Below are 27103 nucleotides of genomic sequence, written 5' to 3' on the forward strand. Positions count from 1 at the left end.
TATTCTACCCTCGGGATCTCAAAATGTTGTAAAACGCTCTGCAAGCCTTGGGTTTTACTATATTTTGTGACCCTTGGGTAGAATATTCATATCCACTTATGAAAGAGTCTTATAATCTTTCCCACATTAATACAGAAAAATCAAATTTTTTATGGTAATCCTGTGCCTGCTTGGGAAAAAGACAGGTTTCCGTGCGAAAATTAATGTAGCTATTGTCCGATTTCAACCGGTATATATATTGCTTTATATCAATAAGATCTCGGATGAGTTTGATACTGGTAAAAATCTGTCAATATTTGCAAGAGTTACGGGACATGATAACTTCACCTAATTATTAACAATATTTTCAACCGGAAATAACAATTTTTGTGATGTTTTAAATTGCTGTGCAGGCGACACATCCACTGGAATTCTTGTTTAATACCGTTTGGTAATCTTATTTTCTAGTGCTGATCTGATCTTCATGGTATATATGTGTATAATATTATATTCTGTAGACAATGCAGGAGCTAGTTCAAATCAGTGACCAGAAAGTGCTGGAATCTGTGGTGGCCGACTACAACAAACAAGTTTCAGAACTTTGGGACAAACTCATGGGATTAGAGCTCCAGCTTGTTGACCAGCTCGAGGTAAACTCATAGATTCGCTGTCCATCCAGCTTATGTTATGATTATACAAAAAATCATCTTAATCAAACATCAGTAAGACATTTTTTGTATTTCAATGCAATGTCTTGTTGAAATTTTTAGCTCGCCTATTTGAAGAATAGGGGAAACTAATGTTGTCACCCCGGCGTCAGCGTCAGCGTTAGTGTCCCATTTCACGTTAAAGTTTTGAGCAAGTTTCTGTTTCGTCAATTGTTTAAGCTTAAGTCATCATAAATGTTTATGATTTTATTAGGTCACCTGAGACGAAGTCTCAAGTGACCTATTCTAATCGCCTTTTGTCCGTCGTCGTCCGTCGTCCTTCGTATGTCCGTAAACAATTTACATTTTCGACTTCTTCTCCAAAACTGCTGAAGCAATTTCAATGAAATTTTGCAGAAACCTTCTTAGGCATAAGGCCAATCAAAATTGTGAATTATATGGTCCCCACCCCCCAGGGGGCTGTGGGAGGGGCCAAAAGGGGTAAAATTGAGTAAAATTTCAAAAATCTTCTTCTCTACTCACAGATGTGGTAGAATCAAATACTCTTCATAGATAGAAAGGTCTTAAGGTCCTTTACAAAAATTGTGAATTATATGACCCTGGGGTCTCTAGTTTCCGCCTGGGGAGGGGGTTAAGTTTACTATAGTTTATATTGGGAAAACACATTTTTGCGCATTATTTGGTCATTTGTAATAGGAAATGAGTCAAATGTTGTCAGAATTATCAGTATGAGATGGCCATTTAATCCTATTAACAAATTTTCTATGACTGACCCCCAGGGGCCTTAGGGGCGGGGTCAAAAGGGGTCAAATAGGCTAAAACTTCAAAAATCTTCTTCTGAAATACTGGAACTGGTAGAATCAAATACTTTTCATAAATAGAAAGGTCTTAAGGTCCTTTACAAAAATTGTGAATTATATGACCCTGGGGTCTCACGTTTCCCCCTGGGGAGGGGGTCAAGTTTACTACAGTTTATATAGGGAAAACACATTTATGAACATTATTTGCCTATTTTTCATAGGAAATTAGTCAAACTGGGTTAGAAATATTAGCCTGAGATAGCATTTTAACATCATATCCATATTGTTCATGACTGACCCCCAGGGGCCAGAGGGGCGGAGCCAAAAGGGGTCAAAGTGGTAATTTCAAAAATCTTCTTTTTGAATTCACAGATTTGATGGACCCAGATACTCTTGATAGATTGGAAGGTCTTAAGGCCCTTTACAAAAAAAATTGTGAATTTCATGGTCCTGGGATCTCAGATTTTCCCCTGGGGAGGGGGTCAAATTTACTATAGTTTATAAAGGAAAAACACATTTAAGAACATTATTTGCTTAGTTTTCATAGGAAATTAGTCAATCTGGGTTAGAATTATTAGCCTGAGATAGCATTTTAACATCATATTCATATTGGTCTTGGCCGATCCCCAGGGACGAGAGGGGCGGGGCCAAAAGGGGTCCAAATGGATAACATTTCAAAAATCTTTCTTCTGAATTCACATAATCTTCATAGATTAAAAAGTCAAATTTATAAAATCACTGACTGACTTCAAGAGCCTGATGGGCCAATATATAGTGTTTATATGCATGTCTTTGTTTCATTCTGTATCTGAAATCAGGTGACCGTTAAGGCCTATGGGCCTCTTGTTTTCCTAATGTGTATGGATGCTGAACGTGATAATACAACCAATTTGGGACCCTTTAGGTTTTTTTTGAGTCTGTTAATTTGTCATATTTCCATGTTAAAGTTTTTGAGCAAGTTTCTATTTAGCTCGCCTATTCGAAGAATAGGGGAAGCTAATGTTGTCACCCCGGCGTCTGCGTCGGCGTTGGCGTCCCATTTCACATTAAAGTTTTTGTGCAAGTTTCTGTTTCGTCAATTGTTTAAGCTTAAGTCATCATAAATGTTTATGATTTTATTTTCCTAATGTGTATGGATGCTGAACGTGATAATAAAACCAATTTGGGGCCCTTTAGGGGGTTTTTGAGTCTGTTAATTTGTCATATTTCCATGTTTAAATAGTAAATATTTGAACATCAACTTCTTCTGAATAGGCGAGCTTTGCTGTTCTCCAACAGCTCTTGTTTATAAAAGAATGCCTGCCTAAAATAATAATGATATTAATTGATTATGAGTTTAGAGACAAGATTGGTCATATCTATGTAATACCAAAAAGACATACATGTACATTGTTACTCCAACAATGTTAGAGGTATAGCATGACGAGACTTTTGATCATTACGTTGTGTGTTGTTATTGCCCATCAGAAGTTTCTCAATATTGACATCTAAAATTATTGGATTAGTACATTGTATGAATAGTCAAAGTTGCAATGACGAAAAAATTAAAAAGATCACAGAATATTGAAGTGACAATTGTAAATAATGCCCCCGTTGATTTTGTAGGACGTCATCAAAGACTTTGAGCGCAGCATGCAGGACCTCGTGGCTTCATTCCAGGAGAATATTCAGGCTTTCCTGGCGCAGTGTCGAGACCTGGAGACATTCCACCATGAAAAGATGATGGAGATCGCTATTGTCACACTCGAAAAAGTTCTCAAGAATGAGCTCGATGATGAGATTAACGAGGATTTGAGAATGGTAAGATTAGCTCATTTAAAACATTTGGAATTCAGATATAAACCTTAACACAGATTTTATACTGTATGGACAGCTATTTTTGCGGGATGTATTTTTCTCGATTTTGCGAAATTTTTATCAGTGAAATATTAAGAATTTTGTTAAATCATATATTTGTATACATTTGAAGAGAAATAACAAAATTTTGATATTAACTGAATTTTAATTTCCTAGTTTTAGGTCCTGCGACAATAGCTGGCTATACGGTATCAACAGCAATTATAAGTCAGATCTTTTATGTGAAATAGTACTCAACTTCTTTGTATCCAAAAGATCATATGTCTTTATTTGAATGCATAGTAGATCTTACACAAGTGGCTATAAGATAAATATGAAAATCAAACGAGTTCAGTAATCTTTTTATGCCACAAGCTATGCTTTAGGTGAGTAGAATACCAGTTTCATAAATTTCAATTTGTGTAAGATTCTATATAGATATATAATGTAGTAGACATCTGGCTCAGATGTGACGTTTCCTGGACAATCATATAATGTCATACATTGGTTATGGTTATGACACCATAACTACCTGTCACATGAATATAGGGCCCTCCACCCCTGGGTCGTGATTTCGAATTCCATGTGGGGCAGTTGCCAGGTACTGACCGCTGGTCGATGGTTTTCTCCGGGTACCCAGCTTTTCTCCACCAAAAATTCTGGCACATCCTTACATGACCTTGGCTGGTAATAGGATGTTAAACTAATATTTTAAACCCAACCCCTAGTTTTATTACATGTGTGTATTAATACAATATTTATGACAAGGCTGGACGGGCCAGTTATATGTCAACATATAGTATTACAGTTACTAGCCAAAATTTACCAGATTCATCCAAATTATTTTTTATTTATTAAATTTATTATTATATTTATTTTTTTAAATCTCAATTGTTCTATTTTATACAGCTATTTGTGGACAAGGATACAATCATGAATGCAGTTTCATCATCACACGATGTTCATCTGCTCAAGATAGATAACAAAGAAGACGACATGGTCACCAGAATCAACCATTGGTTAAAAACAACGATTGACAAAATTCACGAAGATGAGGAAATTTCAAGGAATCGTATGAGAGTGACCGAAATAAACAATCTGATAGATCACTTACGAGACGAAATTGACAATTTGGAAGTGTTACAAGCTGGAAACTACTGATAAATTACTAAAGTCATCAACATAAATCTGAATCGTGATACGACAGGGGAGGTATTTGGCCTTCAGACGTGTTAGTGGACGTTAGTGGACCATTGAGTCATCCTATAGAAAGACATACAGGATTCACACATTTGTGGTCATAGACTTACAAAAGCTTTGAAGTATCTGTGATGATCAAGGGTCTTTCAACTTCGTCTGTATTTGTATAAAAATTGTACGATATTGAAACTTGTCTAAATTGAAATATAAATCTTATCAAATGTCTAGTGTAATATATACATGTATTTGATAAACTAGCTTTGTTGATCCCTGCTATATTTGACAAGTTTAATAGTACATTCTGATTCTAAAAGTTTCAATTACAAACATACCAGTTAATTAGTGTTGGGAACAACATTTATATTTTATTGTGATAAAAACAGAAATAATTAAAAAGTCTAAACAAACTATCAGTGTTGTATTTTTCTAGCCTATTGTGGGCTATTCAAATTGCCTTTCATCCGTGGTCCGTCTGTCCTTCTGTCCGTCCATTAACAATTCTTGTTACTGCTATTTCTCAGAAAGTACTAAAGGGATTACCCTAGGGCCTTAGTTGTGCATATTGCATTTTGGGAGCGATTGGTCAACAAGATGGCTACCAGGCAGCCATCTTGGATGTTGATATTTAAATTTTGTAACCACTGTTTCTCAGAAAGTACTAAAGGGATCTTTCTCAAATTTTATATGCAGGTTCCCCTACGGACCTAGTTGTGCATATTACATTTTGGGACCAATCAGTCAACAAGATGGCCGACCAGCCACCATCTTGGATTTTGGTGGTTGAAGATTGTTACATCTATTTCTCAGAAAGTACTAAAGGGATCTGTCTCAAGTTTCATATGTAGGTTCCCCTAGGACACTAGTTGTGCATATTGCATTTTGGGACCGATTGGTCAGCAAGATGGCCGACAGGCGGCCATCTTGGATTTTGATAGTTGAAGTTTGAAAGCAGAGAAATGATCCCTCTTTCAATTGTCATACATAGATCATTCTTTGGTGGTTGCAAAGATCCCTCTGGAATCTCTTGTTAGCTCACCTGGCCCGAAGGGCCGGTGAGCTTATGTCATGGCGCGGCGTCCGTCGTCCGTCCGTCCGTCCGTCGTCCGTCCGTCAACATTTCCTTTAAATTGCTACTAGTCATAGAGTTCTGGATGGATTGTAACCAATTTTGGCCACAAACATCCTTTGGGGAAGGGGAACAGAACTTGTATAAGTTTTGGCTCTGACCCCAAGGGGGCAGGAGGGGCGGGGCCCAATAGGGGAAATAGAGGTAAATTCTATAAATCACTACTTGTCCTAGAGTTCTGCATGGATTGTAACCAAATTTGGCCAGAAACATCCTGGGAAGGGGAACAGAACTTGTATAAATATTGGCTCTGACCCCCGGGGCAGAGGGCGGGGCCCAATAGGAAAAAGAGGTAAATTCTATAAATCGCTACTTGTCCTAGAGTTCTGAATGGATTGTAACCAAATTTGGCCAGACACATCCTTGGGGAAGGGGAACAGAACTTCTATAAATTTTGGCTCTGACCCCAAGGGGCAGGATGGGGGGGCCCAATAGGGGAAATAGAGGTAAATCCTATATATCACTACTTGTCCTAGAGTTCTGCATGGATTGTAACCAAATTTGGCCAGAAACATCCTTGGGGAAGGGGAACAATATAAATTTTGGCTCTGACCCCGGGGGAGGAGAGGCGGGCCCAATAGGGAAATAGAGGTAAATCCTATAAATCGCTACTTGTCCTAGAGTTCTGCATGGATTGTAACCAAATTTGGCCAGAAACATCCTTGGGGGAAGGGAAACAGAACTTGTATAAATTCTAGCTCTGACCTCACGGGGGCAGGAGGGGCGGGGCCCAATAGGGGAAATAGAGGTAAATCCTATAAATCGCTACTTGTCCTAGAGTTCTGCATGGATTGTAACCAAATTTGGCCAGAAACATCCTTGGGGGAAGGGAACAGAACTTGTATAAATTTTGGCTTTGACCCCCTGGGGGCAGGAGGGGCGGGGCCCAATAGGGGAAATAGAGGTAAATCCTATAAATCGCTACTTGTCCTAGAGTTCTGCATGGATTGTAACCAAATTTGGCCAGAAACATCCTTGGGGTTAACAGAATTCGTATAAATTTTGGCTTTGACCCCCTGGAGCAGAAAAAGTGGAGCCCAATAGGGTAATTAGAGGTTAATATTCAAATTCCTTCAGAAAATAAACAATGAACTTGTATTCAGAACATTACTTGGCATTACAAACCAGGTGAGCGATACAGGCCCTCTGGGCCTCTTGTTTGAATAGCTAATTACTTTTGTATGTTTACGACCAGAAAAGAACAGTTGTACATATATTTTAGGCCACACCAAATTAATTTGTAGTTCTTCGGGAAATTGAAAAATAAAAATGGAGCGAGCGAGCGATTTTTTTTTTTTGTTTTAAAAAAAATTTGGAATCAAGGATTTTTAGGAGGTATGCCGAAGTTGACTAGATTTTAGAAATTTCTTTTCCATCAGATACATGTAACATCACCTACCATAATTTTTCAAAGTATAATATAGCTATATAAAGGCATTTTTCTACATCAGGAAAAAAATACCAATGATTTTCCAAACAATCCAGTATTGTGATGCATGAACTCATACATGGATATCAAAGACATAGCGTCAATGTATGTATTATTAACAAAAATATCAGAATGAACACAAACTTTCAATTGAAAATCTGTTTGAATTAATACAACTTACCAGGAAAATCATTTACTTTTGTGCAACACATACAAATTATGTTTCATGAGAATCAAATGATAGAACGATTGACTAATTGTGAAAAATTCAGTTGTCAGGTTTTGACTATAGCTTCACTATCGACTTGCTTTAAGCAAATGGTATGGATGAAATGAAAAAAAATACTGATTTATGATTCTGTATTAAAAACAATGTTTAACAGAAATAACATTCCAGCTCATTTGTTACGGAAATTCATACTATTTTTGAAATTTCAATCGAGTCATGTCTTGGTTTGTGGATATCTTGATCGCTCGAATGTCATCTTATCTCATGTCTGATGCAGCATTATATAGATTTTACTCAAATTAATGTCAATAAGACGATTAAAAAGATCAACAAATGTTTCATCATTTTCGGCCTCGATAGCCGTGTTTGACATCAGACATGTTGGGCCTCGCCGAGCGGTAACAATCAAGACACTCGTAATCGAAAAAAAGTGCTGAGAGTGGAAATCACGAGTGAACAGATGGATGTCAACAACACGAAAAGGTCCACAAACGTTTTATTTTTCAGCCGCGATCACGATCAAATAGCAGCAAGGATGCTGGGTCACTCCGGATGTTCATCACTCATCGTCCAAAAATTAAACGTTAAAATTTCAAAAGCATATTGGTAAATACAATTTTTTCCTCTGCGCTTTTCTCCTTACTGGCTTTTTTTTGTGGTTAATTTATCTATGTCAGACAAAACCTTTACTGTCTCCCTTTCCACAATGTAATTCAAGCGTCCCCAAGCACCAGTAAAGCACTTAGTGACTCGGATGACGGTGTTGTAGTTCTTGTTTGGGGAAAAATGATCAACGTCTCCGTTATGTTTCTCCATTTTTATTACGTTCTAATTATTAGCCCACCATCATCAGATGGTGGGCTATGCAAATCGCCTTTCGTCCGTGGTCCGTCCGTCCTTCCATCCGTCCATCAGTCCGTCTGTCCGTCTGTCCGTCCGTCCATTAACAATTCTTGTTACCGCTATTTCTATGAAAGTGCTAAAGGGATCTTTTTCAAATTTCATATGTAGGTTCCCCTAGGACCCTAGTTGTGCATATTGCATTTTGGGACCGATCGGTCAGCAAGATGGCCGACAGGCGGCCATCTTGGATTTTGGTAGTTAAAGTTTGTTACCGCTATTTCTCAAAAAGTACTGAAGGGATCTTTCTCAAATTTCATATGTAGGTTCCCCTAGGACCCTAGTTGTGCATATTGCAATTTGTGACCGATCGATCATCAAGATGGCCGACAGACGGCCATCTTAGATTTTGGTAGTTAAAGTTTGTTACTGCTATTTCTCATTAAGTACTGAAGGGATTCTTCTCAAATTTTATATGTAGGTCCCCCTAGGGCCCTAGTTGTGCATATTGCATTTTGTAACTGATAGGTCAACAAGATGGCGGCACGGCCGCCATCTTGGATTTCATTGTTGAAGTTTGTTATCATTATTTCTTAGAAAGTACTATAGTGATCTGTCTCAAATTTTATATGTAGTGTGTTTGAAAAAATTCGAAAAGCAGGGAAAAGATCCCTCTTTCCATTGTCAGACATAGATCATTCTTTGGTGGGCGCCAAAATCCCTCTGGGATCTCTTGTACATCAATACATCACTTCCGGTAAGAATCTCTGGATTTTGGTATAAACTAAAAGCGAAAATGGACAATTCCGGAATTAGCTTATCTCCCCTTAGACCATAAGTATGATCTTACCAGATATCTCGTAGACCAGATAATACATATATATAACATGCCCCCCACAAAAAATTGAAACCAGTGAAATTTACACTGGTCATGAGAAATCTGGGAAGAACATGAAAACTAAAGATATTTAGAAATTAGAAAAAGTAAATAGTTATACATACTGTCAAGATTACATTTCAATATGGCTGTGCCAAAGCAATGAAAACAACATATTGAAGAAAATGTAGCAAAATTGATATATGCATTATTTAAAATACATATGAGAATTGAAAGGAACATGTATACATTGTAGGTAAATATGATGTTTGGAACAATTCCAGTAAGGAAGGTTTGCTGGCCAGGCAAACATACAAGAAAATCCAACATACCGCCTTAAGTAATAGTGCACAAAAAATTCCATGAACTACAATAATCATTCAAATAGTTCAACTCTTTCTGAATACCATGCATATACAGTACTCAATGAGACATGAGCTACTTACATAATAATTAGACATGTACATATGCTATCAATGATCTGATCAATTGGTAATGATTACATTAGAACAATGACATTTACTGCCTTATAGGTAGCAAGAGAATGATCAAAAGATACTCTTTAACTAGCAACCTAGGCGATGTCATTTTTGATGTCCTAGCAATGATTGACAGAAACACCCTAATCATACGTAATGAGCATAGTGCATGATCACATGATCAATTGGCATGATCAACCGTTAAAGTATAAAATTTGAGCATGTTTCAACTAAACAATCACTGAAAATCTGTATGGTATTTTATCAAACTAGAAAGCACCATTGGAATGTAGAACTTAACCTCAGTGTGTTTATAGTAATATACCACGCTTAATCAATAATAAATGACATCATATTTATCAAACTATATAAATTATCAAAACATACATGTATAGAGAACAATATTGCTACAAAGTAACATAAACCAATAAACCATAAAAACAACTTGAAACTTTATATTAAAGAGTCTTTTATAATTGACATTGATTAGCTCATTTGTCATATGAAATCATATTGTTGGAGGGGGTCGAGCTAGAATGTTTTCTAAGCACTTGGAAGGCAAACTACGCTTGTGTAGCCATTTTGCGTTTTGTGAAGGTTCTCCAACTAGTTGCACAAGATATTGCAGACCATCCATTGTATGTCTCTGGGCTAGAATGCGTTTCACTTTCACTTTGACTATAGTGTCAGGAAGAGGGAGATCATTAGGATCCACATGACCCGAGTCGCAGAATCTGGCTGGTTTTCGTAGTACTTGTTTGGGACGAGTAGATACAGGTGTCGGTTTTTGATTTGCTGGTGAATTAGAATCACTGGCAGATGAACTACCTGAATCAATTGATGATGAAAGGAAAATTGTCAACCGTATCACGATTTTGGTGAACATGTATGTCCGTCCGATATATGTCGAAATGTCCTTTTCGTAGCTGTACGAAAGAAATTGCAGGTGATGGACAACGGATATGAGCTGGTTTAAGGCGATCAATATGGATAGGATGAGGGAATTGCCTCTTACATTCAGGATCCTGTAGGTTCACCATATGATCACTCACTATATCCATAACAACATATGGTCCTGAGTAATTGTCCTTAAGCTTTCCTCCTGGACCAGTTGCTTCATGTGTCATAAAGACATAGTCATCTTTATGGAGTTGGAGGTTAGACCGGCCTTTGTTTAAACGTTCTATCATCTTTGCATTAACCTTATCAAATCGTTCCTTGATCATTGTCCGTGTCAATTCCATGGCACTGTGTTTTGACGACAGGTAGGTTGTAACGTCTCCTGGGATATTGTCGTCTACAGAGGCTATATGGGTAAGCGGAAATCTGGGTCGGAACCCATAAATAACTTCAAACGGTGAGTATCCTGTTGTGGAATGCTGGGAGTTGTTGATAGCAAACAGAACACTTGGAAGAACAGAGTCCCAGTTAGTACAGGTAGTGTTCATGTATGGACTCAGTTTGTTGGCCAGAGTTGCATGAGAGCGTTCAAATGCGCCGAGACAATGGTGGACGAAACTTGGTGTGAAATGCTGAGGAATATCCAGCATTCTGCGGGGGTTCCTGTGTCACTTTTGCTGTGAATTCTGTGCCTTGTTCGGAAATAAGCGTATCACAAACACCATATTGAGTCATAAGTTGGAAGAGGGCCTCTGATACAGTGCATGCATCCTTGTTAGGCAATGGTAAGGTAAATAAGAACCTAGAGAACATGTCCAGGGTCGTGAATATATACTTGTTTCCATGTTCAGTGCATTGCAACGGGCCATACAGATCAACTTCCCATACCGAAAATGGGCGATCAGGTGTTGGATAAGAAATGATCTTGTTTTTCCCGTAGTGCTTGGTAATCTTACGTTTTTGACACCTGGGACATGACTTAGTATAGTCAGCAATCACTGTTGCCATTTTAGGAAAGAAGTAATATTGTTGTATTCTCTCCATAGTGTCCGTTATTCCTCCGTGGGATCCTAATGCAGAGTCAAGGAACAGCGGAAGAATGATCGCAATGAATGGTTCTGGTAACACAAGCTGATAAGGACTTGTAGATAGAACAGTTCGAGGTGAACCTTTCCTTAAGTGAAATAGCAAGTCATTTATCACAACATAGTCACTTTGTTGCAGTAGAATCTTTCGTGCCTCACGTTGAGATGATGGCAAAGTGCCTGTTGTTAGATACTTAATAATTACATGATACTCCTTCCTCTGATAAGTCTGAATTTCCTCCTTTGACAAATTCAGATGGGAGATAATTGTTGCAATGTCCTCGGAATCTTCGTCTTGCTGCGTAGACGATTCTGAATCGTTGGGAAGAATACCAGGTAATAGAGAGTCGGATTCAGACATGTTGACACGAGAACTTGCTATATTGACAAAATCCAATTCAGTTTCACTGTCATCATAATCACAAATGTTTGAGTCTATATCCGTTGTGATCTGGAATCGATCTGAATTGCAATTGTTTGAGTCTATATCTGTAGTAACCTGGAACCGATCTGTATTGTTGTAGTCAAGAGTAGTGTCAGCATTGTACATGTTTAGATCATTTAACTGTTGATCTGTACACGTAGTGTCCATTTCATTGGTTGTAGTACTAGTCTCTGTGTCTTTGTCATACCACAGGTGTTCGTTTCTAATATAAGTATAAGTATAATACTGGGTCAAGGTCTATAACTCGGCCGGCCATATAACACTACCCAATTTCAGATAAAGTATTATTATTAACCAAACGTATAGGATATGATAATAGGAATACTCTCAATCGACAGCCAGATAATTTATCTTTAATTTGGTATATGATACAATATATATCATGCCGTATAAATGTCACTAGGTATCCAGAAACATCGGAAAACAGCCAGATCTCAACTGGTCGGACCAACAGTGTCAAACAGCTGAGCTGGCCCTCACCAGGACCGGGGCTGACTGGGCCCGGTGCTGGCTAGGACCTGAGCTGGCCCTCACCAGGACCGGGGCTGACTGGGCCCGGTGCTGGCTAGGACCGTGGTGCTGTATTTCGCTTAAAACAATTTTCCTCAATATCATGTCTTAACCTTGTAGCAATATTTGCCTGAGATATATGCCATGCTAGTTGGTTTACCTAATTATAAACCAAAATAACTGAGAATTTTAATATATTTTTTATTACAATTTTTAATTTTTATTTATTCTTGATTTTTTGATAGCATTTGCCTCCCTTTGATCGTTCATATATATCTCAGACATACGTTTAGCTCTGTTCTTGGTAGTATTCACTCTTATGCATTAAAGAAATTGAAACCATATGCATTATTTATACATTATTCCCAATGCTTAAATGCTTATATTTCAAACTATATTTTAAATGTCGCAGTCATCGTAATCACGCAATCGGCCATCTACATTAATAATTGTGTACTTGTAGTTATATATATATATATGCTGCGGTATATGATAAACGGAACATAATGAAGTTTAGACACTAGCTGTGGCTTCCAAGGGTAAAAAATACCCTGTATACCAACAGAAACGTAACTATATAATTATATATATGTTTCTGATACCAAGACTAAACCTATCATAAACGCATTTGAAAGGTTCGCAATTATTCTTATTCTAGATCTATGTATTTTTACATTTTTTCTTTGATTTTTCCTGATCTTATCTATTGGCGGATTTTAACCAATTTTGGCATACTTGTAGAAAATTATCTGTACTATAGCTCATTAATATTTGTATAATTTTCCGATATTCTGTTTTCAAAATATATTTTTTTTTGTGCACCACTTAAACTTATGACGTCATTTCCTTCTTTGTTCTTACCAAAATGGCAACGAAAAAGTTTTGCCTGGTAATGAAATACGGTTTTCTCAAAAAGTGCATAAAGGAAAATTATGTAAATATTATGAGCTGAAAGTGTAGATAATTTTCTACAGGTATGCCAAATTTGATTAAAATCCGCCAATAGATGAGATCAGGAAAAATCTAAGAAAAAATGTAAAAATACATAGAATATATAGGGAAAAATAAAAATTACGAAGACTTTTGGCACACGACTGTACTTATAAAAACAAATGTATAAAAGACCCACTATTTTCCAAACAAACATGTGAATTAATTAAAAATAATAATAATATAATAACACAAGAAAATGTATCTTGATATGCCTAATATAAGATTTGCAAGAAAATGCAAGATTCCCGTCATAATCCATACTTTCTTTATTTTTACAAATGATATAGCTAATGAACTTGAATCAACAACATGTTTATTTTCTGATGACACTTCTCTTCAAAAGTAATCATCCTCATCGTCATGAAATAGAAGTAGTTTAAACAGAGATTTAGAAATATTACCGGTAAATCGATTGGCAAACACTTAATTGACTTCATTTTTGTAATACTAATAAAACTGAGGTAGTGTTTATATCATTCTGATTTAGAGATTTTTTTCTTGAAACCGTTGTTACAATTGCTCTTTGGTTGTGCTAAGAAAGAAGATCTTGACGTATTTTCATTTTAAAGTGGCGTTAGATATATGTCTTTATCATGAAGAATTTTATGATATAAGTGCTACATTATGTATCTTTTGAACATTGGTTAAAATTTTAATTCAGTATTATTTAATTTGATTTTTAATTAAATATAAGTTTTATAGAAAATCGCAGATTTAATTTAACACAACGGAATTCCGGTAGTTGTAATATTTTCCTTGTCCTGGTATAAAATCCAAAGACGTTGATTAGTTGTTCAAATACGAATTTATTAAATCACTTTTCTATGAGTCGGAAGGCGATTTCCGGAGTGTCCGAAAATCGACCCGTAGAGACCGAGCTCTAGATCCTAACTGATGACAAAATATGAGACATGGAATTAAATGTACAATTGATACAATGGGTGACACCTGGCATGTATATGACTCTATTAAGGCTGGTCGGTACTCGGACAGGTGAGATAATTAGCTTATCTATTGTCTGAGTCGTAAGTGTCATAGTACTAGTAAGACCAGTTTGGATAATTAACTTCAAAGGGTAGATGAGCTATAAAAACACAATGAATAAATTACAATTAACCATATGTTATATATAGAGTAATTAACTGAAACAGACGTGAATAGATACATGTACAAAATATAGCTTTAAAATATCATGTCACAAGAAGAAAATAAAGTTAAGAAAGTTTGTGGAAATCAAATTAAATAATACTGAATTAAAATTTTAACCAATGTTCAAAAGATACATAATGTAGCGCTTATATCATAAAATTCTTCATGATAAATCCCTCCGGCTTAGGAAAATGAGACGTCCCCGTCTCAAAGTGTTTATTGGGAAGGTACATGTACGCTATTCCGCGGATAGCCACCGCGACGTCCTCGATGTCCGTTTTGACGAGCTCTAGTACAATGCCTTGTTTCTTGGCCGTTTTTGTTCATGTGGGAATTCCGATTCGTAGATCTCCTGTTGGCTAAATTTGTTGGGACGCTATGCATATGTATCGAGGTTGGAACTGAACACGTACAAGACCATGCACCGTCTCTCAGTAGTGTCATTTCGTTTTTCAACTTATGAATTTGAGTCGATTGATTGTCATTTTGCACTTTCAGGATTTCGATGGTGTCTCTTGCCTGATTTAGCTCATATTCCAGGGTTTTGAGTTTTAAAGTTTTGGTTTCAGATGTTTGTTTGATGTTTGTTAATTCACGTTGCGATGCAAGTTTCTCGTATATCTGCTGGTCATATTCACTAGTAATAAAGTTCACATCCAATTTCAGTTTTCGAATTTTAGCCCTAGAGGAATTCTGAATTATTTTGTTGTTGTCTGAGTTAATCACATTTTTAAGTTCTTCGTTTGGCACATTTGTAAATGGCAATGTAGATAGTACCTTCTTATTGTCTCGGAAAGTCCTGAGTCGTGCAGAATCTCGCCTCCGTTTTGAAGTGGACTTGGTCTTTTTCCTCGGCGCTGTCATACTCTTAGACTCTCTGTCCGAAGATTTGTTCGGAGCAGGAACAGGAAGTAAAGTAGGTTTGGGACGCTGTCTGGTCCAGGGAGACGATCCTGTATTACTGAAGTTTTCAGTACGATGTCTAGTCCGACTTAAGCACATTCGAGATAAATGGCCAATATTTCCACACCGGAAACAGTAACAGCCATTCGCAGGACACCACAACACATGATTGGGAACGAATGGATCACCGCATCTGTAACATGCGACATTCGCCATCCTGATTGTTACTGTCATGAAAAACGTAATTCTGGCGGGTTCCAAAATTTGGCGAACACAGCCTTGGTTTGCTTTCCAGTCTGTGTGATTCTGATGATCCTTTGGGAAATGTCACTTGGCAGTAGAGGTTATAGGAATCTTGTGCGTAACTCGTCTTACACAAATAAATGTGGCAAGTTACTCCGGATATCTCACACCAATTTAACACAACGGAATTCCGGTAGTTGTAATATTTTCCTTGTCCTGGTATAAAATCCAAAGACGTTGATTAGTTGTTCAAATACGAATTTATTAAATCACTTTTCTATGAGTCGGAAGGCGATTTCCGGAGTGTCCGAAAATCGACCCGTAGAGACCGAGCTCTAGATCCTAACTGATGACAAAATATGAGACATGGAATTAAATGTACAATTGATACAATGGGTGACACCTGGCATGTATATGACTCTATTAAGGCTGGTCGGTACTCGGACAGGTGAGATAATTAGCTTATCTATTGTCTGAGTCGTAAGTGTCATAGTACTAGTAAGACCAGTTTGGATAATTAACTTCAAAGGGTAGATGAGCTATAAAAACACAATGAATAAATTACAATTAACCATATGTTATATATAGAGTAATTAACTGAAACAGACGTGAATAGATACATGTACAAAATATAGCTTTAAAATATCATGTCACAAGAAGAAAATAAAGTTAAGAAAGTTTGTGGAAATCAAATTAAATAATACTGAATTAAAATTTTAACCAATGTTCAAAAGATACATAATGTAGCACTTATATCATAAAATTCTTCATGATATCTTTATAAAGCGTGTCAGTTGCGATCTATTCAAGTCACGGGCATATGTTTAAGTTTTGTAAGATTGTGCACATGTCATATTGGGGCCAGTTTATAAATACCGGATTTCAGATTTTATTTTACTATCAGACATGTAAGTTTGTATCAGGAGGTCACTATACATTTATTATAGTCAAATATGTATAAAGGGCACATAGCGTAACAGTGCATTACAATATGTGATAGTAAATAGGCCTTTCATTTTGATAACAGTATGGTTTTTATAATAGTAGGTGTAAATGTATTTTTTTAAACGTTTCAGCATTTCATTACTGCATTAAAACAAATAATGGTATTCGTTTCCAATATCAGTAAAAACATAGATTATAAGTTATATTTACCTCAGATGTCCCAGTCCATCTTCAAGTTTCTACAAGTAAGTGCATGCTTTGTCTATCTGATGACTTTAAATAAGATATGTTTTTTTTTTTATTTCAAAATTACTTTTAAAATATAATAAGTATGAACTCTTGATGATTTCTCGGTACCACTGAACTATTTTTATACAAATTGATCTTGTTGTGTTTGTTTTACGATAAATTTTAAGTATTCTCTAATATTTAAATATGACCGTCACTAGTTTTTTTTTAACTTTATCGGGGAATGAAAACAAAAATGGTTGAAAACTGTGTAAATCTCACAAAACTTTGCAAACAATTTTTCATAACCTGATTAAATTAAAACATAGTGACATCAATGCTTATAATTTATTTCGCGCCATTCTCGGATTTTTTTCATAGTGGTATGCAAATAAATTATTGGCCAATCAGAAAGCTATGATATATTTAGATGTTGCTAGAAAGATTATCAGTAGTGATCAATTTGTGCCAGAACATAATTATTCTGCTTTACAAGTAACCTCTATATAGTGAGGGAATCTCCCTGATTCAACAAATATATGTTCCTTTGGAAACTTGGCTTTGGAAGTAAATTGTCATGTATTTTGATTTGTGCAGTCATATATAATGTCCAGCAGATGATTTTGAACATAATGTAATGGTATACATTTGTTGACTCAGTTTGAGGTCAACATGTTTTGTATATATGTTAAACTTAATTTTAAGATGTTTTGATGTTTACCAGTCAACATTTCAATTTGAATTGATTCGTTTTACTATAGAATAGGTATAGGGACTACCAAGTTAAGGTATAATAATTACGTTGTATTCCCTATAACTATTTTATAGTAATTCAGATGTTTGCGCCCGTGAAATGTTGATCGGTTAACATCGAAATGTTATTTTATAACATATAAAGTTTTTGATGTATCCCGTATAGGTGGTCAAGAAGTTTGCTTAATATAGACCGAAATCGGGTATATACACCGGGTATATAAACGTTATATTAAATTTGTAATATATCTGGTTTTTATTTAGCTTGCCCTTCTGTTATTTTTATATTAATACATTTATCCGTTAATCTAGTGGAGAAAGCTGATGGATTCATTATTTTTTTTTAAAGAAACGGAGTCTGAGCGACGCCGATAACATCTATATATATCTATACATGATTTAATAAACAAAAAGCATAAGAATTTTGCTCGATGTATTGCATGGTTGTCGTTTATTTCGAGATACAATTTTTCAGCTATAAACTGCAAACATAATCAATTGTAATGAAAAATCTGCAATGAGGCTTTACAACATTATCTCATTTTATTCATATAATGAGGCAAACATCTGTTACAAACATCTATCATTTGTTATGTATTAGTTAGAGTATTGGTTAACGCAAATACCCATTTAAGGGGGATTTTAAAACAAAGTTTTAATACAAACTTTACATCTTAAGACAAATAACATTGAAAACGTAAGCATGTAGATAACATATTGGTAATATACAAAAGTCAATTGTCAAAATGATATAACAAACATAAACAAATTCAACTGCTTGTTATTTAGGATACACTGTATACTTAATAATAATCTAACTAGACAAATTACTTGGTAAATCAACATTTTAAAAAAAGATCTGTGATCTGATCGAATGCGATTTTCTGAATGTGCAGTAACACTTTTTTTTAAAGTTTAAATAATTTTAATGTTCTAAACACTTTTCAAAAACGATCCGCTTACTTCTCAATGGGAATGGGTCTGTTTTAATTTTTCACAATAACGTTCTTCCTTATTTTAGAGATATTCACATGATGGTAGGGACATCAAATTGAAAAGTATGCTTTCCTAAGAGCTTCTGTGATGTTTAGTTCAACAAAAACAAATAACAAATTAGTAGCATTTTGCTTAGATAAAAGAAACTTATTTTATATGACTATACTACATTTGTAGATCAACTTGACTCAATTAATTCAGAAATGCATACGCTAAGTATTAAATTGAACTAAATCTTTTACTATCACTACGCCGGACGGCAAAACAGTGAAATAAATCTCGACTGTTTTTATATATAACGCATGAATTCCTGCATTTGTTTAATAATTTGACCTCATCTTAGGCCATCGATATGTATTTTCTTATGTTATTCATGTTTTCAAGTAACCTTTAAATTTTCCTCCGGAAAGGTAGTGGGCCTTGATGACACCGAACAATGTTTATTTGTGGATGTATTATGTTTTGCCAATAATTGGTTTGAATTATGAGCATAAGAATAGACGATTGTTATACCATATTTCATCTATGGTTCAATGTTTAAATTAGACAAAACGTACATAACCAAAATATGAGTTTTTGTTAATTAAAAAAAAACTAAGTCGATTTCGGTCTATCAAGCGTTTTTGTACCTGCTATAGACACTAGTTAATATAACGGCATGCTTATTTGTGAGCTTGTTTATCTATAAAATGTACATTTTTTCTTGTTTCACATACAAGCAACACAACAACTTACGAGACAACAATGTTATTTCGTGATGATTTTTTGTATCAATAAAAAAACCTGTATTTTAAGTACAAATAAAGCGATGAGTAACAGTTTTTTTGTACATTAAAATACTTAACTTAAGTGACATGTATATATTTATTTTCCTTGAAGGTCATGTTACTAACAAGTGCGTTTAAATATGATTGCAGGTGAATCACCCCGCAAAGGAATGCAGAGGTCGCGTAGCCGCAATATGCTTTATTTAAGTATTACGGATGGAACAAAGTAGGGTACCAGGTAGATTGTTAATTTTAAATACTTCAAAAATCATAAACTAATATTTACAGTAATGCCATTAAACTATTATTATCTTTTTTCCTCCAAACTGAAGATTACATAAAGAATGACATGTAACATGAAAACAATCAACAAAACAGCAAATAGATAATAATATTTACAGTAATGCTATTAAACTAAGATTCTTAAAAGATAATAGTGATTTTTAAAAAGTAACTTTTACGTAATTACTTCAAAACAATTATGATTATTAGCATGCAAAACTGTTAATAAAAGTAATTGTTTCTGATTTCTGAAGCATAGAAAATTAACAACTTATTTGTTAACGTGCTTCCTTCTATCCGTGTTATTATCTGAATACTGAATGAAAATATATTGCGGACACGTGACCCTCTACTGATAACTAGATTATCAAATGCAATTATTTTTAAATTCACTTGTTGACAGTGACCTATATGTACATGTAACTCGAGTTTTTTCCTTAATGTACAAAAAATCGTTACTCATGGCTTTTTTTGTACTTGAAACAGAACTTTATTTTTTTTTGACAAAAATTAGTTATTAACAGCAATTTTGTCTTACAGAAACAACACTGAACATAGGTACCAAAAACAAAGAGTGATTGCATTTTTTGTACATTCCGCTATCGGCTATCGTAATTAATAGGGTCTATTTATTGCCTAGTACCACAAATTTAAGTTTTCCTTATTACTCGCTGTTGAATCCAGGTAATGTTATCAGAATATTTTCGATTCGAGCTTAGCATATCATCTTTTGACGTATATTTAATCATTTGTATCCTGCATACATCACAAAAACTGAAATCGTTGACGAAATATAAACTTTAGGGCTTATACACTGATGAGTGTATACATGTATGAAAATCGAACAATGTATTTAATTGGGTAGAAGATATATTGTACACTCATGGTTTTGGTAATGTTTGGGTAAACCAGCATAAAGTTGTTCCTTCAAATATTTTACCAATAATCAAACAAAGAATTAATGATATAGCTTTTCAAGAGTTGTCATCTTTATTAGAAAACTCTTCTAAGTGCTATTATATCGTCACCTCTGGTGAATCAAGTTGTTTTACAAACTTATTTGACAAAGTATATCCCAAACAAAAATCGTATTGTATTGACAAAAATAAGGTTATCTGCACATATCTTGTGTATTGAATCTGGACGTTTTTCAAATTTAGATAGAAGTGAGCGTGTTTGTAAGTTTTGTGACACTCATCGTGATATTGAGGACGAATATCATTTTATTCTCATTTGTACAATTTACCAAGATATTAGAAAGAAATTTATAAGAAGACATTATTGGGAAAAAACACCTGTATTTAAATTAACCAAACTTTTGAGTACTACAAATATAAAAGAATTAAATCTACTTAGTAAATATATTTACAATCCAACTATTTTTGAGAAAGTCATTAATGTAATGCTTTGTCCATTCTCCACTTATCCTGTATGTATGCAAATTGTATATTGATATTATTCTTTGTAAAAAGCAAATAAGTTGAAAAACTTAATGCAAATAAAGAATTTGAATCTGAGTATGTGTAGTGTCTATAAATAGTAACAGACAAAGTTGTTTTTTCCTAATCAATCATGTTACTGCCACCGAAATCTTTTCAACTCGAGCTTAACAACATATCTGTAGATGTAATTGATCAATTGTTTCTCCTATGCACCACAAAAGCTGAAATCATCGTACTCGAGTGACATGGAGAAGACAGGATTATATGAAAAAATAATAAGTAGAAAGGTTTGAAAAGATGTTTAGCATTAGCTTCTACCATCTTAATTGGGGGGGATTTTGACAGAGTCCCAACTTTGTCATTGATTTCTACCTGATGTAAGGATGACGTTGTCCATGGAGTTCTATTTACAATACAGTTCAACTATTTACAAGTTTTTATATAGTTACACAAAGGACACAGCTCCCACCAAGATCCAATACTTGTTTTATCATACCTTACCTAAACGGACCCTGTTTAGTCTCAATCATTACCTTTTAATAAATTGTCAACATCCGTGAAATCAACTCGCATTTCTTCCAAATGAACTCTCTCTTTTATCATAAAACAATAACCATTCATCTTACTTTCACAGCGCTACAGCTAGTGTATTGGGCAAATAGCTCTAATGTAGTCTGTGAAAAAGGAAAAGGATAATCCAAAGATAGAATTTTCTATATACTGTTTTATTACAGTCGGGTGTGGAGCGGAGAAATATCCAACTCTACACTTCCAAACCTAGGCCTAAAGTGAATATACAAGTAATACAAAATGATAATACAGTGGAACCTCCCAAAACCGAACCTTCTCAAAACCGATCACCTCTAGAAACCGAACATGGATGTCATGTACGGAATGAATTCCTCTTTATTAATAGTATATAAAACTTCCCAAAACCGATCCCTCCAAATTCCGAATACCGGACCGATTTTGAGATCGGAATAGTCAAATATAACTAAATTACACTTCTGAAAACCGGCCTTACCTGAGCGACACCGATAGATTGCTTTGAGGTCTGATCAACCGACCGTGAAATACACACGTACCTGTACCATAGTTGTCGCATGCCATGTCCTGGGGCGTGTATACAGATGTGAAGGCTATAGGTACACGGTAATTATACCCGAGATGGTGGTGTAATTATGTAATCATGCCTATTGTTCAGATATCTAACGAAGGTCTACCATGTGCATACGGTTTGTTTACTGTAGGAAAACAAGCAGAGCTAGTAACAAAGAGAAAGTTTCGTATTCAAATCACACGGGTTTTTTTTTATTTACATATGTAGTTGTCGGATAACGTAAATTATCTGTATGAAGAAGCCGAAGCTTTGTATTGTTTTAGAAAATGACTATGTCATATAATGACCGGCATCGACTGATCATCGTGTAATTAGACCATATAATTTGATTCTTGACGTAACCGGAAGCGATCGGCCGTATGTAGGTTAGTGCAGACGAGAACATCCCCAAGAACAATCACGCAACTAACTAACTAAACTACGTTTATAAGCGGTAACAAAGTCAAGTTTGCTGTAATCCATTCCTTTTAAACGTATGATTCTCTCTTTTGTGATAACATTCACATTAACAATCAATATCGGTCGGTTTTAACGAACACTAGGCATACATGCGGTGCACTAATGTAAAAAACGACTTCCGATCGATTAAATCCGGATCGTGATTATCGGTAGTCGGTTCACTTCTCCAAACCGAACCCTCTCTAAACCGGCCGAAATTATATCCACCGACCATGATCGGTTTCGGGAGGTTCCACGAAATACAAAATATACAGGAACAAACATGTAAACAGCACTTAGTCTAAACGTGATATACAATAGTCGCTAATTAACTGACGCAAGCATTACCGGTATTGAGAACTGCTAAGAAGGATTAGCTAAAAGAAACACAGTTAAATACGTTAAAGCAATACATCACTATAAAGAAACGGCTATTATTTTCAAAAGGAAGCTTTGTATTTTACTTCTAAACATAGAATATTAAGTATGTTCGAGTAGATTAAAACAAATAAATAACATCACAAATGTCCGAATAGGAACCTGTCATAAACCGCGTGACATTATTAACTGGACACACTATACCACCTCACTCCAGTTATGTACAGTCAGATGACAGCGACTGACACCCGCTCTTATCAAACTAATTAATTGAAATGGTTGTCTGATCCTTCTACTCTTCCTCGTTTTTTTCCTGTAACATGATCTATCCCCCTAAACAAATATATCGCTAATTTAGAGATTGTTCAAAGATAAAACAGTTAAATAAAAACATTACTTTGAATATAGCACTTACCTTCTCGCTTTTTCCCTTCACTTCTCGAAATTTGAAAATTTCTTTTATTTAAGTAATTGTATATAAACTATATTGGCTAGGTTACTTAAAGGGACTAAATCGTTAAAAAATAATGTAATAAAAGATAAAACGAATTATAGAACTGAAAATAATGGTAACAAAATTTAAAAGTCTGTATAACCATTTTGTTCAAAATGAAGAAAAAACTAAAAATAAATAGGAACGACCTAGTCACTATTTCATATTATTATCTTTCGGCGAGGTAAACAATCCCTGTGTGCATGTGCGATGTGGGAACATTCAAAACTTCCGATCGAAGGCAATGTCATCGGTCTAATGGACATATCTGCAATCGACTGAAAACACCAATTTATCGACTACAAGTACCTGATTACTGTGTTAAATCTGATAAACGTTGAAACGTATGCAGAAGTTTTGTGAAGAGTTTCTAAGTGTAAATATTCATATATTGTACTGGTTTTTGCAGCTTTAAGGAAGAGTTTTCATTATATTATAAGGTTTTATACTTGCTTCTTACATTATTTTATTTTCGTTTGTCATATTAGGTACTAGCTCGTTAAACCTGCCAATATTATTAGGTTTTAAAAAAAAATGGCCTGGTATATCAATTTTCTAATAAGGAAAAACTAATAATATAGGCATGTTTAGCGAACTAATGAGGTACATGTATTTCTTTTATCATTATATCAATATTTGACATTCCCTATATATCCTTAGTTATAATGTCTATCCGTCTAATGGACATTCCCTATATAGCCCTAGTATACCCGTCTAATGGACATTCCCTATATATAGCCCTAGTTATAATATGTATCCGTCTTATAGATGTTCCTTATATAGCCCTAGTTATAATATATATCCGTCTAATGGACATTCCTTATATAGCCCTAGTTATAATATATCCGTCTATTTGCCATTCCCTATATATCGTTAGTTATAGTCTCTATCCGTCTAATGGACATTCCCTACATAGCCCTAGTTATAATATATATCCGTCTAATGGATATTCCTTATATAGCCCTAGTTATAATATATATCCGTCTAATGGACATTCCTTATATAGCCCTAGTTATAATATATATCCGTCTAATTGCCATTCCCTATATATCGTTAGTTATAGTCTCTATCCGTCTAATGGACATTCCCTATATAGCCCTAGTTATAATATATATCCGTCTAATGGATATTCCTTATATAGCCCTAGTTATAATATATATCCGTCTAATGGACATTCCTTATATAGCCCTAGTTAAAATATATATCCGTCTAATGGACATTCCTTATATAGCCCTAGTTATAATATATATCCGTCTAATGGACATTCCCTATATAGCCCTAGTTATAATATATATCCGTCTAATGGACATTCCTTATATAGCCCTAGTTATAATATATATCCGTCTAATGGACATTCCTTATATAGCCCTAGTTATAATATATATCCGTCTAATGGACATTCCCTATATATAGCCCTAGTTATAATATATATCCGTCTAATGGACATTCCCTATAAATACCTAGTATTGTCTATCTGTCTAATGGAAATTCCCTAAATTATGCAAATATTTCATGGGTTATTGTGCTCTAGTTCATAATATAATGTATTAACCCGAGGTTCGGCCTCGTGCAATATGATATTTGTTGATTACCACCACCGAGGGGTAAATATTATGAACTAGTGCACAGAAACTCATGAAATATTTGTTTTATTATATAATCACTATTTTTTTAGTTGAATATTTTATAAAACGAATACGAAAATCACTTTAAATAAAACAAAATCAACAGCACCGTACCGTACGGAGAAGCTTCAAGTCCTATTGAAGATTGGGGTATTACCCACGTACGTCACGTTGTATCTCCGGTTTGAATGTCTTATTGTCTTCTTTAACATTATTAGACCTGCATGCAGCCTCGATAAACGTCTTCATGACTTGATTCGAGATCTATAAAGCTAGCGCGAAATTGAGCGTGAACCTTTGTGACGTCATAATAACGTAACTCACTGTTACGCGCGATTCCTCGGAAGTTTATATTAATTAAAAATCGTTGAAAATATTGTATTTCCTCGAATATGAATTGGTGTAAACAAATAATGTAATAAATATACCTATATATATATACCTAGTTATAATGTCTATCCGTCTAATGGACATTCCCCTATATAGCGGGTTTATATAGCTACATGTCACTAGTTATATAACCTTTTTCCATCTGATTTACTTAAGATGCTCCACCGCCGACAGAGCATAAATGATATTTATCATTTGAACAATAATTAGTGTTTAATCGTGTACATATGTCTAATTAACACAAAAAAATAGTATAAAATAATTTCTTTTGCCTTTGGTGCATGCGCAAACAGTACTTAATTCCATATAAGATATAGTGCCACGGGTTTTTTTCGGGATGCAATTAATTATTTTTCATATTTTTAACTTGAAGTAAAATTAGAAGCTCATTCAATGGTGGTAATTGTGTAAAGTAAGTAACTTTTGTACCTGAAGAAAAACATTAAATCGTCTGCTCCTGTTTTTGATAGTGAAAAAATACCATTTGTCAGCGATAGGGCGTCTTTAAAAAATCAACCGAACTATATATCTAAATTGTATGTGTATTTTCATATATTCAAAGCAAAAATATACCTTACATATACATTTTAGACCTATGTAAAATGTATATGTTTGTTTAATAAAGTACATGTACAACTGTATGATATATACATAATTAACGGGTGAAAATACCTCTCACTTCTTGTCATATTTTCATCGGGTGTAAATACCTCTCACTTCTTGTCATATTTTCATCGGGTGAAAATACCTCTCACTTCTTGTCATATTTTCATCACATACTCTAAAGCTTCATAGAACGTATGCTGATTTACTTATCAATGTATGTATCGGCTGTTTCACTGAATCAGGCCAATATAACCGATAGAATACAAGTGGCCTCTTATAGTGGTGTTATTACATCTATATCCATTAGCCGGATGAGATTTTCAGTGATCCCGATTTTGAACTCAAAGCTGCACTCGGTTCTTTCCGTGATAAACAGCCAATGCCGACAGATACAGTTTCTTGTTGTGTTTGGCGATATTTTAACGTTGATAAACATTGCCAATATTTAAAATAAGATGTTGTAATTTTGAAAACTTTCTAATTTCAGGTATAAGAACGTTTGTAGGAAGTCAAAACCCCTAAGAAATCTATGTAAATCTAATGATTTAGTAACTTTAATAGTTTTATTTCGTGGGAACGGGCTTTTATTTTAATACCAACTAGATATTTTTAATAAAACAAATATATAATTTTTCTTCCATTTTCAAACACTTCTTTTTCCAAAAATCTATATTTCTATTTTTTTTTCGCACAGTAATGGTAGATTTAACTTTAGGTTTACAAATGAGAACAAATAATTATACAAGTTTAAATTAATATTGTTATCAATATTGTATTGCATCGCATTTCCTGACTGAAGTTGTCCCCCACTGGGTCCGTCTTAGTATAGGGGTCGTTTATGGGATAATTGCGGTATATTTATATATTATTATCCTTTTTATATCAATTCTTTACTCTAACACACATGTTGCATATGTATATGTGTGTGTATATTGTAGATATTATAATA

At 34.7% G+C, this 27103-nt stretch overlaps 1 protein-coding gene across 2 annotated transcripts in view; it reads left to right on the forward strand.

Annotated features, from left to right (window-relative positions):
* Positions 1–4891, forward strand: part of LOC138324139 (dynein regulatory complex subunit 3-like) — a 31913-nt gene extending 27022 nt beyond the window's left edge. For both annotated transcript variants that reach the window (XM_069269224.1, XM_069269225.1), the window contains 3 exons: positions 498–629; positions 3053–3247; positions 4193–4891. In XM_069269224.1, the coding sequence (XP_069125325.1) occupies positions 498–629; positions 3053–3247; positions 4193–4444 (579 nt within the window). In that variant the 3' untranslated portion in view covers positions 4445–4891. The remainder of the gene's footprint in view (positions 1–497; positions 630–3052; positions 3248–4192) is intronic.
* The last annotated feature ends 22212 nt before the right edge of the window (positions 4892–27103 follow it).

This window comes from Argopecten irradians, chromosome 5 (assembly GCF_041381155.1).
Source record: "Argopecten irradians isolate NY chromosome 5, Ai_NY, whole genome shotgun sequence".
In the NCBI taxonomy this organism is placed as follows: domain Eukaryota; kingdom Metazoa; phylum Mollusca; class Bivalvia; order Pectinida; family Pectinidae; genus Argopecten; species Argopecten irradians.